Source organism: Phalacrocorax carbo, unplaced genomic scaffold (assembly GCF_963921805.1).
Source record: "Phalacrocorax carbo unplaced genomic scaffold, bPhaCar2.1 SCAFFOLD_36, whole genome shotgun sequence".
NCBI lineage: Eukaryota > Metazoa > Chordata > Aves > Suliformes > Phalacrocoracidae > Phalacrocorax > Phalacrocorax carbo.
This window is the reverse complement of record NW_026990495.1, coordinates 264,009-280,739: the sequence shown is the minus strand read 5'-3', so window position 1 is coordinate 280,739 and position 16,731 is coordinate 264,009. Positions and strand designations below refer to the sequence as shown.

Genomic DNA, 16,731 nt, shown 5'->3' with positions numbered 1-16,731 from the left:
AAGTTTGTCTTACTAACATTCAAAAGAAAACCCTGCTCAAATGCCTAACAAGCCTCTGAATGGTAGAGTCAAAATTCAGCTACTGAACTGTAACAGCTGCCAGAAAACTGAAGCTGACATCAGGTCATCCAATTTGAATGTAGGAGTCTACATCAGGGGAATCGGAATAAAGATGTTAACATAAACCATTGGCAGTGTTATACGCGAGTTCTCTCAAGAAGTGGGGACGGTCTGTCTCTCTGAGGAGGATGCCTTCTCCAGATATAAGCAAAGTACGTGGCACATCATTCACCCTGACAGAGGAAGGAACAAGAAGACAGTTCATTTGGCAAAATGTTTCTCTGTTCTCTGTTGAATTCTTCATTACTGCTTAGGGACCCTCCCACGCTTTAGTATGTTTCACTGTGAACGTCTGTGCCCTTTTGGTTGTGTCAGCCACTGAAACTGCCTTTGAGGGTATCAATTCTTGTCATAATTCTGAAGCCGGCTTCATCGCTAACCTCAATCCACATCCAACAGAAGCTCACGTGTGCCTTGCACTTGAACAGTTTCTGAATAAAGGCTAATTAGAAACCATCAGAAAAAATGACAGGTATTTCTCCATGCCTCGCACTTCATGAAAAGGAGACAGAAAGGGGCTTTTTTGCTGTTGTTTTTGGAATTTGGTTTTGGGTGGTTATTTTTTGGGGGGGTGGGGAGGGTATCGTTTGTTTGTTTTTAACAAGTTTTTAGAAGGCACGCTCTTCAGAAACATGACACAAGTGGAGAAAATCCAAAGGTGCTCTTATTAGATTTTGACACGCTGTTGATAGAGGATGGCACCACAAAAGAGGGGGAAGTTGCCTCTTCAGGACTAAGTCAAGCTAATAAACAGAAAGAGCCTAGAAAGGTGACGCAAGTGTCTTCTTTGTAACACCAGACCTAAGTTAAGGCCAGTAAGAAGAGAGGGAAGGTGAATGACGCACCCAAACAAAAGGCTATGAAAATTATCACTGCCGCAGGCTCAAAGATATGGTCAGAGCATAACCGAATCTGTAAAGCCAGAGATGCATATCTAATTCTTGCAAGATCATGAAAGACACCGTAGGAGTTTGAACTGTGTATACGGACAAGGAAAGATAAAGTTATTGCCTTGAGACCTTGCAGGTGTAGGAACCTAGTAGCTACAGAGAGGACAAAATGGACAGGCAGATCATAGACTCATAGAATCATTTAGGTTGGAAAAGACCCTTAAGATCATCGAGCCCAACTGTGAACCTAATACTGCCAAGTCCACCATTAAACCACGTCCCAAAGTACCACGTCTGCATGTCTTTTAAATACCTCCAGGGAAACCGCGTAAGCTCCTACCAGCTCCTGCTCTCATCTTGTCAGAGACTCAGGGGTGAAATATCCCTCCGCTCCTTCACCAAGCGCAGCCAACAGCAAAACGGCACGGCGGACGTGGAATGCACATGGGCAATGCGTTTAGGATCACAAATTACTACAGCGTCAGCCAACTACTTTGAGACCTACAGAGACTCCAGCAGGATTGTGTTGAGCCTCCGAGACCACCATTTTCTAAGTACACATTTACTGAAATACTGTCTTTCCAAATACAGCAGCCAGTCAAATCGTCTCCCCTACAATGCAGAAATTGATAACACCTCTTTCTCCCCAACTTTCCTAAACTTTCAGAGCTCTAAAATGAACTGGCATGAGACAATACATTCTCATATGACCTGATATGTTCCATTTAACTCACTGGTGCGTTAATGGTAAGAGTCTGAGGAGTGCCTAGGGGGAGACCCTACCGCTGAGTCACGAGGTTCAGACAGGACCCCCTTGCTTTCTGAACTCCTGCTCAGAGAGGAGTCTAGGTGCGGCTAAGTCCAGTCTTAGTCTCAGACTTGGTCAACGGTTTATTTTCTAAGGGTTCTGGAAGTGACCGCTCATCAGAGTATTTGTTGTTAGTAACCAGTTTGCCAGATGCCCCAGCCGGTGGCGTTCAATGAGAACGATCACGGCTAGATTAATGAGCAGTACAATTTATTAAAGCAACAGATACACAGGTTCTTTGGGTTACCGGTGATAGGATTGCTGGTTACAAGACACACACAAATACTAAGAAGATGAGTAACGCTGCTAGGCTACAAACGGCTTAAGCAGGTATGAAGCATTGGAGATTTAAAGTGAAGCTATAGAGAGGTTTCTAAGTTTTCCCGGGGAAACAGATGGCATACCCAGATGTTTTGGTCTTACCCAAAGGCGACCCAGTGCGGGGGTGGGGGAGGAGGCTCAGCCCGTCAACTGGTCCCAGAAGTCAGAGTGGTACGCGATGGTATCTTCCCCAACACCCTCTTCCTCTTCACACATTTTATACTATTTTTTACCTTTCAGGTGGAGCTGAGTGACTCTAGTCATGCATACCTTTATCATGATTGGTGTAGAATTTCCTCGCTTTACTTTTAAAAGGATAGACTAGAAGAAATTCAAAGTGCATGCCCAGTGAGGGGTGGTTGCACCTTAGAGGCGAGTAACTTTGGGGATGGAGGTGTGTTTTGGTATTATACCGAATGACCAAAGTTCACCAAAAGGACAGCATTTTGTCAAAAGTCTGATGGACTGTTGGCCCAGGGTGGCAAATATGCAGCGTGCCAGCTCCAGGGTACCTCGAGTTCCCATTTATCACTGAGCCTGGCCACGATGGCCCCGCACCGCTCCACCCTCCGGACAACTCCTCTTACAGTCAGTACGCCAAGTTCTCCTGGCATTGCCAACATCTATGGTTACAAGGGAACTGCCATGGAATGGATTCCTCACATCGCAGCTGCACTTCACCCTGGCAGCTTCTTCAATGCTGCACCATCTCTAAAAACATTGGTTTCATTTCTAAGTCACCTCCAGCAATTATCCCACACAGAGCCATGGAACGTTCCAGGCATAAGGCTCCCCTTTTTGTCTGTGTGGTCCTAAGGGCTGAATGGTCCACGTCCACCCATCCTATTAATTTGAAGGCTCTATTGGCATTTCCAGTTCCCGGCCCCTACAGAGTGAGTAAGCTTGTCAACAGCTTTGCTCTCCAAGCACAGGCAGGGCTCTCCCTTCAGACTAGCGACAAACCCTTCTTGGTGCAAGGGCGGTATCCTTCCTTTCTTCAGTGAAAACTCATCACGTAGATGCCTGTCCTTGTACCACTGAGAATTCAACACGACAGACACCCGGGAGAGTTGGTTTCAGGTAGCGGGTGGGCTTTGAGTGCATAGCCAACAGTGGGGCTTGTTTGCCTCTGCTGCTGTAGTTTGCCCTGTGGCGATGGCCAGATTATGGGCTGAATATGTATAATCCCTATTCCACCACAGGCTGATAAGCAAGGCTACCGTATTAAAACCTACGCTTCCCACGCACCATTAACAGGAGAAGCAAAGAGACACCGAGAGCAACAATAACCATCCCTTGGATATAGAGGGCAGCCCTGAACTCAGAAGGGTTTCCTGGCTCTGGAAACCCAGAAGGCACTGAAAGATCTAGAGCAAGAAGTCGTGGAAGCTCCCGCGTTAGCCCTGCCAGGCTACAACAATCAGTTTCTATCAGATTTCCCTGAACAGGAGGGACAGCCGGTTGGCCCCAAAAGGTCAGCAAGGCGCAGCATGTTCCTCAGGAGAACTAGACCTCGTAACTCAGGGCCTGATTTCATGGACTGAGGCTGTTGCAGCAGCAGCTGTGGTGGTGGAGAAAGCAAGAAATAGTGTCCTGGGGCACCTCCTAAGGCTAAGGGTTCATTCCTTACTTCCTTGTCCTCCCCTCCAGAGTTCAAGCAAGTGCGGGTGTGCCACTGTGGGGAATTACGTTGGGTTATGGCAATAACCGTACATGGTCATTGCCTTCTTTGGCGGAACCTTCCATAAATGCAACAAGATACACTCAAACCGCTGCCTCTCCCCCAGGCTGTCTTGCCCTGTCTCTCTGCCGACAGGAGGGAGCAGTGGGTGGTGTCAGCCTGGGGGGGTGGCAGGAGGGAGAGCGGGCGGTGAGAGGCGTGGGGGTGAGAGGACATGGGGCGGTGATGGGCCCAGGGCTGTTGGGAGAGCCAGCGCGGGCCCCGGGGCTGATGGGAGGTGACGCTGGGTGGCGAAGGCCCAGGGGGTGGCGGGAGGGACAGCGCAGACCTCGGGGTGTGACAGGACACCGGGCAGCGACAGACCTGGGGGGTGACAGGACAGCAGGCTGCTGGAACCCCCTCCCCTAAGGGCCACTCGGCATTAGGGCAACGAGGGCGGGGCTGCCACACCCACATGATGCAGGACTTTCTTCATAATGTGCTGAGCATATAAGAGGACCATGACACCGCGTGCTGCAGTAGGCGCCATCCCAGAGCAGGCACCGCCTGGCCCCGACCATGTCCTGTGTCCACTACAAGTTCTTCTCCAGGCTGAACTATGATACGGTCACCTTCAGCGGCCTCCACATCACCCTGCGCGACCTCAAGCGCCAGATCATGGGCCGCGAGAAGCTGAAGGCGACCAGGAGCGACCTGCAGATCTCCAACGCCCAGACCAAAGAAGGTGCGTGGGGGCGGCGGGCGCGGGGCCTCGGGGACCAGTGCGGAGCTGCACCCCGGCGGGGAGCTGCATTGCAGGGGGGAGCAGCACCCCAGTAGGGAGTTGCACCCCAGCGGGGACCTGCACCACTGTGGAAAGCGACAACCCGCAGGGGCCCTGCACCACCTGCCCCGGCGCCCCCAGGGGCCCTGGCACCACCTGCCAGACGGTGGGCTGGCCCCGCTGGTAGGTGACGGTGTGGAGCCGGGCAGGCTCACCGGACACCGGCAGCCCTGGGGCAGAGGGCAGCACACAGGCACTGACCGGTGGCGGCATGGCCGTGGTGGTGAAGCGCATGTCGAACACCTCCGATGCCGTCGGCAGCTGCAGAGGGAACCTCTCTGTTGGGGGAAGCAAAGAGGGGTGGTGGGGTGAGATACTGGTGGGCAGAGCCCCTTGGGGGGTTACCCGGAGGGCAGGAGCACCACGAGGAGCAGGAGCCTGCTGCTGTACCTGCCATGGCGGCGGGTCAGTGTGGGGTTTGTCTGGGGCAAAGAGTGTTCTGGGGTTCTGTCCCCATGGCGATCATTCCACCAGCACCTGCCTCAGCCAGCCCTGCCAGGGTTTCATTTCTCATGCCACAGCAACTGCCCGTCTCAATGACGTCCCATCCTGCTGATGGTTTCCTGTCCTCAATGCTCATTTCTCAACCCGGTGAGGGTTTCCCATCCCCACAGTGATTTCTCAGACCCGTGATGGTTTCCTATCCCAACGGTTTCCCATGCCCACATTTCCCTTCCCAAGCATTGTTTTTGCAGGGAGCTGAATTTCCTGCCCAAGGGGAAGGGATGCAGCCAGTACGGGTGGCCCTGCGATGCCAGCGTGTGAGCTGCCCCATCCTGCCCCAGTGGGGGGGGATGGGGCACTTGTGGCGGGTGTTTTTGTGCTTCCCATCTCTGGAATCCTTACACGTGCACACAGAGTACTGTTCTTTTATAACCTTGCCCGTGCAGGAGCCCTGACTAAATGTTGACCTGATCTTGGAAAGAACAAAGTGGAGCTTGAGTGAAGATGGCCGACTTGCTCAGATTTTTCTGAGCACTCTAACCTTTTACAGTTCCGGGACTGTAACTTTCCATAATGGAGATCTAGTAACAGAAGCAATGCTAACCTAAGCGAAAAGAAAACAGGATTTTAAATATCAGTGGAATATCTGCCCATGGAGTCATGTTCTGCAAAGGCAGAAGTCCCTTCAAAAAGCCTGTGCCTCCTTTTAATTTGATCTGCATTTGTTGAGTGTGTTGAGACGATAAAAGTCGGTGTTACCTATAAAAGGTTGCTTTTCTCTCTGTAAAGGGATTCTCTGAAGTGCTGTGTAATGACATACTGATATACGTTCTTACAAACTGACTACTGCTTTTTTCTGTACTGATGTTGTTTTCAGAATACACAGATGATGACGCCCTGATTCCGAGGAACTCCTCGGTAATTGTCAGAAGGATCCCTGCTGGAGGAGTTAAAGCTACCAGCAGAACCTCTGTTACGTGAGTATCCGTAAAGCGGTGTAGTCTTTGCTAGGGGGTTCAGTGAGGTCACTGGTTTAATGGATATTAGTTTACCAGTGGCGTTCCAACTGCATCTCCCTTGTTAAAGCGGCTGTTAGTTTTTGTTGTCCTGGGGTAGGTTTCAATGGACCTGTCCCAAAGCAGACTGACCTTTTTAGGCCTGCTGGGACATGGGCTTCAGGCTCCAACAACGGTAACTTCTAAGATGATTCTGTTGGGTTTGTTCTTGGGCTTGATTGTTCTGAGACCCGAGCTGTAGATGCTGTTTCCTCCAGGTGGAGAGATGCCTTATGCTACGGGCTTGCTTGTATTGCTTTCAGAGTAAAGACAGATACGCACCGTAGTGTACGCTTAGAATTTGTTCCCATCCCAGAGGAGCCCGATTGTCAGTGTTTGGCTATTTCCTGCATTTGCGGGAGGAGGCAGGATATGGCAGGTACTCTGAGGCCCCAGATCTGGGGTGTATTGGTTGAGATTACAGCTACTCAAACGTGATCCTGCCTACAGGATTGTTGTGGTCATTTTGGGATTTTGGGGTTTTTTTTAGTTGCACTGAATGTGAGAATTTGAGAATGGGAACAGTTTATGTGTATGAATAGATGGCCACATTCACTAGATTATCCGAACAATGTCCTGATGGGCAGGTTTTATAACCTGTTTCACTGCTTGATGTGGGGCACAAGTGCTCTATTTTAAGCTCTGATCACCTTCCTTTCTTTCTCCTTCCAGAAGTCGAACGGAGCCAGTGAGCGCAACACCAAAAGCAGTATGTAAAAGCACAGGGTCACACCTTTTTCTGCACACTGCACTGAATTCTGAACAACGTAGCCTTGTATGAAATTTTCCAAACAGTAGCTTCATATAATTTCTTCCAGTAAAACATAGCCTATGCTGCAAAGACAATGGATTTGATTCAGCATAGTAAGAACTGCGTAATGCCATCATTTGCACAGTTCTAATGGGACTATTGGTATTTGTGCCCAGTCACGCATTGTATTTCATCCTGAATATGCGAGGCTATTTCCTGAATGGCTTTGTGTTGTACAGATAAGGTACGATTGGTTATAGGCGATGTAGGTTCAAGGTTTGCACAACTGGACGTGGTGCCGTGCTCTCCATCTGTCTGTCTACAGCTAGTAACGTGTCTGTTGGCGTAGCTGCTTGTGCGCTTTGTGTTTCTTGCAATGAAAATGCTCCGGAGTGTATTTTTGCCATTTTCACCTTCTATCACTTAGCTTCGGTTTTTGCTTGCTTTGCCCAACAGTTTTTGAAAACGTTCATAAAAAACACCGAGAAACCATTGTTGTTAAACTTGGTACTGTTTCTGGCTTTGACGTGGGGGTTCAAACAAAAACTAAAACTGACATACGCCCTACGTTCTGAGGACAGTTCTGGGCAGCTAAACGAGTCCTTTCCGTGCCTTTGAATACCTGGGTATTTGTTCCTGGAACTGTTTATTTGCAGTGATATTGTTTGGGCTCCTCCAAGTACATGAATGTCTTTAACAGATTGCCCTGAATGTAAATATCGTTGCTACACAAAGTGGTATTCTAAAGTTCTGCATTTGCTCTTCCCGCTTTCTCTGATGCAGCAGCTTCATCTAATAGCTTGTCTGCAAATGAAAATACCTGAAACCCAGTGTACAAATTTTGGCGCAAGGTTAGAGCCTGGGACCTTTGTGGGGCATTTTTCATCAGGTTGGAAAACACTGTCCTTCTGCTGCTGAAATATAAATAAGTAACAGAAGGAAATGCTTGACTGGTAATAGCCTGGATTTTGATTTAGTCTTCTGTTCAGTTTCTTTAGTTCTCTTTAGTTTCTGATTAGTCTTCCGTTTGAAATGGCAGTTCATACATTGACTGTCGATTCTGGATTTTGGATTATTTGGGGGTTGGGGGTTGTCGAGTCGTGTCCCCGCCCCTCCCCAGTTCTTCTGCAGTATTGCCTTAGGGTGGCAAACAAGTTTCATGGAGGTGTTGGTTCTAACTGACTGGTTGGAGGGACTGGCAGGAAATACTTCAGTAGAAATATAAAGGAAACAAAAAAAGACCCAGGGCTGGAGGGCCGTGGAAGGTGGCCGTTGGGCAAACGTGCTGAACAGTACATCAGTTACCCTTCCTGACCCATTTGACAAGGTTCCCTCTCTGAGATACCCTGGAGCAACAAGCTGATCTCAAGCGGGTCTGGTTAGTCTAGTTTCTTCTCATTAACCGCACGGGCACTCTTAAGCTGGTGTAGCTTTGGACTTTGCCTTGAGCTAATGCAAATGACACGAGGTCGGAAATGCCTCTTGCAGTCACACTCGGAGCGCATCGTGCAGACTTTCAGACTACGGTAGAGGTTAACTATTGCTATGTTTGGACTGTACAACTTGAATATGTGTTTAATTTTTTGTGAACAGATGGATGACTCCTCTGCATCTGCTTCTCTGTCCCAGCTTATTCAGGTATATCTATATTCTTACCAAATACTTCAAAAAAAAAAAAAAAGTGTTTGCTTCATATTTTTAAATCTTGCACTGTGATCCAGAGCTGTATAACTGTTGTAATGCGAACAATGCTTTACTTTAATTCTTAATAATGTCAAGTATTTATGTTAACCTTAAAATGTGTGTATGCTTTGATCCTCTCCTGTAAAGAGCAGTTGCCACTTTGGGGAGATAGAAGGGGAGAACCTTACCAGCACCAACGTCACGTTGCACTAGTGCTCATCTTCAAGACACAAAGGAGAAGCACTTCAGAGGCTGTTTGCCCTTTTTCATACATTCCGTTAGTTCTGCTTTGGGGAGGAGCGCTATTTTTACAGAAGCATGTCACTGGCTGTAAGGGACGGACATTCCAGGGGGTGTGGAGCAGCCAAATTAGAGGCGTGCCTGGAACACGGACAATTGCAGGGCTATTTCTGAATTTCTAGTCCTCAGAGCTGCAGATCCATTCTTTGACCGCTGCACAATTTCATCAGCTGTCGCATAGATACAGTGGGCAACACAATCTGATTTCCTTGAACGCAGACTGTGTACGCTGTGATTATGTCCCTAACCGTGTCTAGGAACACACCCACGCCTGTGTGTGGCATGCTGGCGGAGGTGACCTTCTGGAACTCCTGCCACGCCGCGTTTTGCTGTGGAGCTGCTGGCGGTTTTTGCCCGGGAATGTGTAACTTTGGCTGGGAAAGCACTAGTCATTGCGCCTTGTGAGAAGGCGTAGTGCTAGCCAATTCAGTGCCTGGGCTTTAAAGTTACAAAGCTCAGAGAAGGCAGGGCCTAAGGCAAAGGAGCTCGTTCTTTCTTCTGTAAAGAAAGGCTGGAGTTCATTCCCAAGACAGAGAAACCTCTCCCCACTAGCCACTTCTTCCCTCTCTCACCACAGACATGAAATTGTGGACACGTGGCAAAAATATTGGAAAAAATAATTCATTTGGAAGGTAGCCACCAGAAGAAACTGGTCTGCATTAGTGCTGTCCCTAAACGTGTCCTTGGTTCTGTAAACTTAGGTGAAGTTTTACTCTAAAATGTGAGAAGCCGTCCAAGAGGTGCACACATTGAAGCTTTTGAGAACATTGAAGTATTTCAGAACAATACAGGAACAACACCTCAGAGCAGCTCAAAACTGTGACTTACTCTACCCTCTTTAGCGCAGACTGGCTCAGCAGGGAGTCAATGTGTTGTAAAAAGTCCTCTGGTTTATTACTGCTATGTACGAAATGCCATATTTGAACTTTCGCCTATCCCTAGAAATGTTTTGTGGGTTTTGGACGTGTCTTGTACATCTCTTGGGTTCAAGCAAATCAGTCAAGTGTCTGTGAAGTTTTCTGTCACGGTTAATGGAAATGATTTCATAGGTGTCGATCTGCATTATGTTACAGTTGAGGAAAAACTGTGTATAGGAAACAACCATTTAATAAAATGCTGAAAGTAGTTGGTTGCTCTTGCGAAGGAATGCACCTAAAAGCAAAGACAGGAGTGGCTGATCTGAAGGCTTGGTGCTGGACGGTCCAAAGAATGTACAGTCCCTCCCTTAGACCCTGATGGTATCTGCACTAGTGTGTAATTAAAACGTTTGAACAAATAGTACTTCAAAAACCAAGAAATCAGCTGGTTTCCTTCATATGAAGATCTAGTTCTGCGTAAGGCTTGTATTACAATTTGCATGGTAAAAGGACACGGCCAGCTGGAGAAACCTGCAGGTTTTGCTTACCGTAGTTAGCTCACTTAACACGAAGAAGTTAGCAGGGGCTCTAAAGTGTTTCTAACGTGTGTGTCGACTAACGGCCTGTTACACAGACTGCCAGTCTGGCTGAAGCCAGCGCTTCCGAAGAAGACAAAATAAAAGCGATGATGATACAGTCTTGCCGTGCATATGATCCAATCAAGTAAGTGTTGATAACGCCAGATCTGTTCCCCAACGATTACGGAGGAATGCTAGAGATGGTTGCTTTAACAAGAGAGATACATGCACCCCTTTTTCTTTTTCTCCCAAAAACCTTCTAGTTACATGAAGAACAGCCTGGGTCTACCTCCGCCATCATATACTTGCTTTCGTTGTGGAAAACCTGGCCACTATATAAAGAACTGCCCAACAAACGGGGTAAGGTTGGGGGGGGACTTCTGGTGTTACTTCGGTTTTGTTTTTTACCTTGGCAGTGAGGTAACAGATACATGAACACGCATATTAAGACGTGTTTCTCTTGGGGTGAAATAGAGAGGTTACATGGCAAAGTTGCAAAGCCCTTCAAAATTCAAGGGACACCTGCAATTATCAAGGCAAAATTTTCTTTTTTCCAGGCCACCACAACAAACATAGCCAGAGACCTTTCTCTGTCAACTTTCATGCATATTTTTCTGTATTTCAATATGACTGGAAATTTATTTTGGGTTTGAACCCTTTCTAAAGACACTTCACAGTTTTTAGTATTTCGTACAAAACCAGGATGTTTCTGCTGGCCCCATCTATTGGATATCTGCCTGGTGTAATGACACAAGCCTCTGGCTGAGCGTCCCTGCCATTTAACAACAATCACGGAGATGTCGTTTTAAGTGTGGGTCTTGAGATACGCCTGCATTTCTTTTCCTACCAGGACAAGACTTTTGAGCCTGTTCCCAGAATTAGGAGGAGCACGGGCATTCCAAGGAGTTTCATGGTGGAGGTGAAAGATCCCAACACAAAGGGTGCTATGCTGACCAGCACGGGAAAATATGCCATACCAATTATTAATGCGTAAGTATGGGACTAACGGGACTGACCCAGGAGCGAAGGAGAGGAACCGTGCGTCAATGCCTGGGCGGCAATGCAGCCGAGTGGGCCAGCACCTCTAGTTACAGGGGAGGAAGCACTGGCATTGCATCTTAACCTTAACACCCGTGATACTTTCTAATCCCAAGGCCCTAAAATAGGACGCTCCTCCTGTTCATGCCCCTGGAAGCTGCTTAAACTTGTGGCATGCTAAGAATCAGTATTTCTGCAAAAGGTTTCCGAGGTGTTTGCAGTGGAGTCGTTCTCTTTGAAAGCACATTTTGCTTCTGTCCGATGCTGCAAAGGCTCCTTGCAAAAGTTAACAAGTTGCTGTGGGAGTGAGGTTTCCTCCCCCTCTGACTTTTATCACCTCCCCTGTGTGAAAGAGGCTGCAGTTTTCCTGTTGCTATAAACTAAGAAAATACTACTGTGTGCTGACAAGAGCGGCTGCTCTAAAATGCACTCGGTGGCACTTCTGGTGTTCTGCCATGGACCTCCTTTGGTAGAAGCTCTAACATAGACTTCTTCCATTTCCAAAACTTAATTACTCGGAGACTGACTTGATCCTCAGCCTGCCATTTACTTTTACCCTCTGGCAACAGAGGAGAGGTGGGATTCATTTCACACGATTTCTAGCTGTCAAAGAATTATTTGCCTAGTCTGAGCTGATTTCTCCATTGACCCAATGAATGGGAGAGGTCTGCAGCAGGAAAATTGTTCCCCCTCCCTCTTCTCATCCTGTGGCTGTAGAAAAGGAGTTTCAACTAGCGGCCTACGTTTTAGAAGGCGAATGTGGAGTGAGAAGAATTCCACCTGTTCTCTTCCCCTGAGAAAAGCCAAAGCTTGGAAAAGTTCTCCTTGACCCACCTTTAACTTTTTGCTCTCTCCTTCCCCACCCCCCTCCAGGGAAGCTTATGCCAGAGGAAAGAAGGAAAAGCCTCCCTTTCTACCGGAAGAGCCGGCCTCCTCCTCCCCCTCCGATGAGCCTATTCCAGATGAGCTCCTGTGTCCCCTTTGTAAAGATATAATGACCGACGCAGCTGTTATTCCCTGCTGTGGAAACAGTTATTGTGACGAATGTAAGTGTGACCCCATGGCTGTTAATTCAAAACATCACCTCTGATCCTCTGAAAGCAGAAACAGGAGATCAGGAAATTACTGTGTCACCGGTTCTATGTAGTACTTAAGCCCAGCCTGAATAGGAAAGGACTCTTCTCCTATAAAGGGCAAAAGAAAGGCCGAAAGCTTTTTCCTCCTTTTTATGTATCTCGTTAAATCCCCTTCGCACGTGGAAGGACGAGTATGAGAAGAGGGCGTAACTGCGCTGGTGATGACACTATTAGATAGCGAATGCATTTCGTTTGTCCACAGCCCTTTCCCTCCTACAAAATTACAGAGCCAACGCTGGTGACTTCCTGTGGTCTGCAGCAATCGGGTACTTGGGCATTTAATGCACATTCTCCTCCACGGGAGAGTTGGCTGAAACCTTCAGAACTCAAACCCGCTAACGGGTTTTTGAGGTCTCTTTTATTCACTAGCCCTGAGGTTGGTGACTTCTCACTGTACTAGAGAGTGGAAAAAAGGTGAGTCAAGACATCAAGACACCGCCTACTCCACACCTCCAGATGTTACAGGAGTGAAACATCAGGGCTGTACCGTTATTGGCTGCATACTAGAAAATTATTAGGCTACTGAACTTGAGCTTCATGTTCCCAATTCAAGATCATCTTCACCCATTAATCATATACATGGTTTTCTAACTGATGAGAACCCCCAAAATGTCCTTAGTTTGGCTAAAATCTATTTTGACGACTCTAATTGCACACAGGTATTAGAACAGCGTTACTGGATTCTGAGGATCATACCTGCCCAACGTGTCATCAGAGCGATGTTTCTCCTGATGCTTTAGCTGCCAACAAGATCCTACGCCAGGTAACGTGATGGCTTTTCCGTGAACTGCTTGTAAGAGAAGTCTATTCCTGAAAAGCTGAAAGGGAAGAAAACATGAATCGACGGCTCCTGAAGCAGGGCTAAATTGAACAAGGCTACATTTATTTACTCCTCCAGTGCATGATCCCTTGTTACAGAAGCTTACAACTCCTTAGAGACAGTCTGGCAAATTCAGGTCACAGTTTTAACATGATTGCCTCCCTTTCAAATTCGGTGTTGACACTGAAGTGCTTTAAATACAGACACCCTGAGTTACCAGTCATTAATGCCGGCGCTTAATGCGATGTGTTCCTACCCCTGCCTGCTGATTTATTTTAGGATTGATAGCATTTACAGGAACAGGCGAGTGATGTTCCTCTGTGGAGCCTTTTGTTTGTGTGCCTCCTGAAGTTTCCTATCCCCTTTTTGTCCGTGTTTTTCTGCCTCTAGGCTGTGAACAACTTCCAAAATGGAACTGGCTACCCTCGGCAGCAGCAGCCGCAGCAGCCGCCACCGCCACCACCTCCACCACCACTCCTGACTGTCGGGCCTCCCGCCGCGCTGGTGACGGCCGCTAACCTTTCTAAACCTTCCTCTCAGCCAATCGGCGGGTTGTTGGAGGAGAAGGTTAGTTTGATTTCAGCATAGGCACTGATCCTTGTCTTTTAGCAGAGCTTCGTTTCCAACTCTTTCCAACCGTTTTTTGCCAAGGGCCGTCAGGTTCCGCTACTAAGACAAGCAGCACTGCCGAGTCGTCTGGGCCCCCAAGGACAATCAATACCCACAACGGGTAAGTAACGCTAACTTTAGAATTCCTTTAAAAGTCTTATCTTCAGATAAACTGAATGGGATTTTTTTCTTTTTCCCTCCCCACTGCAACAGGTCATCCAGTGAGAGCCACTACAATTCGCTCAGCAGGTGGCGGATCAGGCTGCGAACTGTAAGTGTCCCACAGAAATTCAATGCATTACTACCGGTAACTGTACTACTACTCCTGGTTAAAGGAGGCCGTAACACGTAACTCCTGCAACAGCTGATTTGCAATGAATAAGTACGCACAGGTAGCTGTGGGGAACACTAGCGGTAATTAATTTTGAAATGGCTTACTTTGAATTGCCTTTAACAAAGGGATCTGTGCTTGCACTAAGATTATTTAAAATAAAACATCAGCACAGGACTGACAAGGGGACTGCCAAAAACCAACACTTTCTGGGGAACCGTAATGACATACGAAAATTAAATATAATTATAGGATCAAGTGGAAAGCCAGGCTAGAAGCTTGGAAGCAGAAACTTTACATGCTAACAAGTTCTGCAATTTGCAGTAGCATCATTACATAAACACATGGAGAGAGGATAAAAAAAAACCACCCCAAACCAAACAAAGCAAACCAAATTTGAGAGGAAAATGCTGGGGAGTGTGACTCTTTTTTCTTTCTTTTTCTGTGTGGTTTTTTCAGGTCCAAGTCTCCCTGCAGTGCTTCATCTTACTGTAGAAGTTCGTATACCTACACCAAGTCAAGATCCAGTTCTTCCCCCACTCACTCCTACTCTCGATCATTCAGTCGTTCCCAGTCTCGTTCCTCCCCGCGATCGCCGCCGTATCCAAGAAGAGGCAAAGGGAAGAGTCGTAACTATCGCTCCAGGTCAAGGTCACGCGGCTCTCACCATTCAAGGCTAAGGTCACCCCCGCACAGAAGATACCATTCACGGTCAAGGTCTCCGGTGTTTAGGGGCCAGTCTCCAACTAAACGGACTCTACCTCAAGGGGAAGGAGAAAGGGAGTGTTTTAACAGGTCCAGAGAGGTTCCACCATATGATAGGAAAGCTTACGAGGGCAGATCCCGTGACTGGAGGGATCCATTTGGAAAGGAAAGATACAGAGAACGGCGAGGGAACTCTAGACACCGGAGTGAGAAGTTTTACAAGGGCTATGCTGTTGGCTGTCAACCTCCACCTCCACAAAACAGAGAGGACTTTTCTCCAGGTAGGTTTGGTCCACCTGGCACCAGACGAGAGAATTTGCCATGTGCTCAGGGACGTAGGCAGGATTATCCTGGTGGGCAGAGGCACAGAAACCATCATAGAGCTGGAAATTACCCTGAAAAACCATGTGGAAGGGAGAGCCGTGGCATCAAAGATCCTGAAACATCAAAAAAGAAAGAGGTGGAAAAACCACTGGGAGACAAGAAAGGCAATAAAGATAAAAAGCACCGGAATGAAGGATTTCCAAATGCTGAGTTGTTGGAAGGTGCGAGAAAACCAAGAGAGGCAGCTGCAGCAGAAGGTGTTACAGCGGAGTCTGTCTTCAGGCTCCCAAGCAGAGACGATGCCACCCCTGTGAGAAATGAGCCTATGGAAACAGAGTCTAGTGCTTTCAGACTGGGGTCTGAAAAGGAGGAAGAAGAGAAGGATAAGCCAAAAGCAAAGACTGACAAGGCCAAGCGGAAAGTAGAAGTGGCTCTTCCTCCTAAGACGGACAATACAGTAAAACCAGCTGAAGGTTCCAACGAGAAGGTGGACACGGGTCGTGACAAATGTCCTCGACTGGAACCTCCTGCGAAAAAGGCAAAGGAGGACTAGCCAAAGTCAGGCAGTGTTAAAACACCTTCCTCTTGAAAGGATGAGGGTGTTTTGATGCTGTCCTGCAGCGAGTAGTTGCTAGTTGGGAGGATAGAAGGGGAGTGCCTTATCAGCCAAGTTAGAGCCATTTCTGGAATACGGGCAATTGCATGGCTATTGTTCTCTTTGTTTACTCGCACCTGTATAAACACAAATCGCATGTTCATCAATAAAGTTAACACTCTTTTAGCCTCGCGTGTTCCCTGGCATGTCTGTGTTACATTTCTAACTAGCGTCTCACCATGAGCTAACAGAGATGTCTCAAAAATAAGTAGGAAAAAAGAAAAATAATACTCCTGGAGTAGGAGGGGAGACTCAGTGTTAGTTAGAACTAATTAAAGTCAGTGAAAGACAAAGCACAGCTATTCCCTTCTTGTTTGCTCTGACTGTACCTGCTTTGGGTTGTGGGTAGGCATAGGCAGGGTGGAAGCCTTGCATCTCTCTTGACGAGTCCTCTCTCTCTCCTTCTCCCCGTGAAAGCAGAATGCACATTAACTATGCACACTAACAGGCGTATAAAGAAAAGCTAGGGCCCTGGGGCCATTGCCACTGCCTAATTCTCTTACTATCCCGTTATTTACCGATTTATGTTCTAGAATTACTAAATTTGGTACTAGAGCAAACCTTACACAACTCATACTCTTTGGGGGGGAAAAGATACACTCACCTTCCCGTTGTGACACTAATGGGTATAGCTTTCCCTCTGCCAGCTGGAAGCGTGCTGACTTCCCACAGTGCTTTACTGGCTCAGGACTCGACAGCTGCAAAGTATTAGATGAGACCTAGTTTTACATGAACAGAGGAGAAAACAGTTCAGTGGCACACAGGAAAGACAGAAAGGAAGGGAGAAAAAGAAGGGAAAAAC

At 47.5% G+C, this 16,731-nt stretch overlaps 1 protein-coding gene across 1 annotated transcript; it reads left to right on the top strand.

The window, feature by feature from the left end:
• Window positions 1-4,355: 4,355 nt before the first annotated feature.
• LOC135311279 (E3 ubiquitin-protein ligase RBBP6-like) lies at window positions 4,356-15,882 on the top strand. Its single transcript, XM_064440406.1, is given in 13 exon segments — window positions 4,356-4,544; window positions 5,965-6,064; window positions 6,815-6,851; window positions 8,487-8,531; window positions 10,368-10,456; window positions 10,575-10,671; window positions 11,162-11,301; window positions 12,223-12,395; window positions 13,145-13,248; window positions 13,696-13,872; window positions 14,128-14,135; window positions 14,705-15,773; window positions 15,775-15,882. Coding segments are annotated over 13 exon segments (2,313 nt in total). The 5' UTR covers window positions 4,356-4,378.
• The last annotated feature ends 849 nt before the right edge of the window (window positions 15,883-16,731 follow it).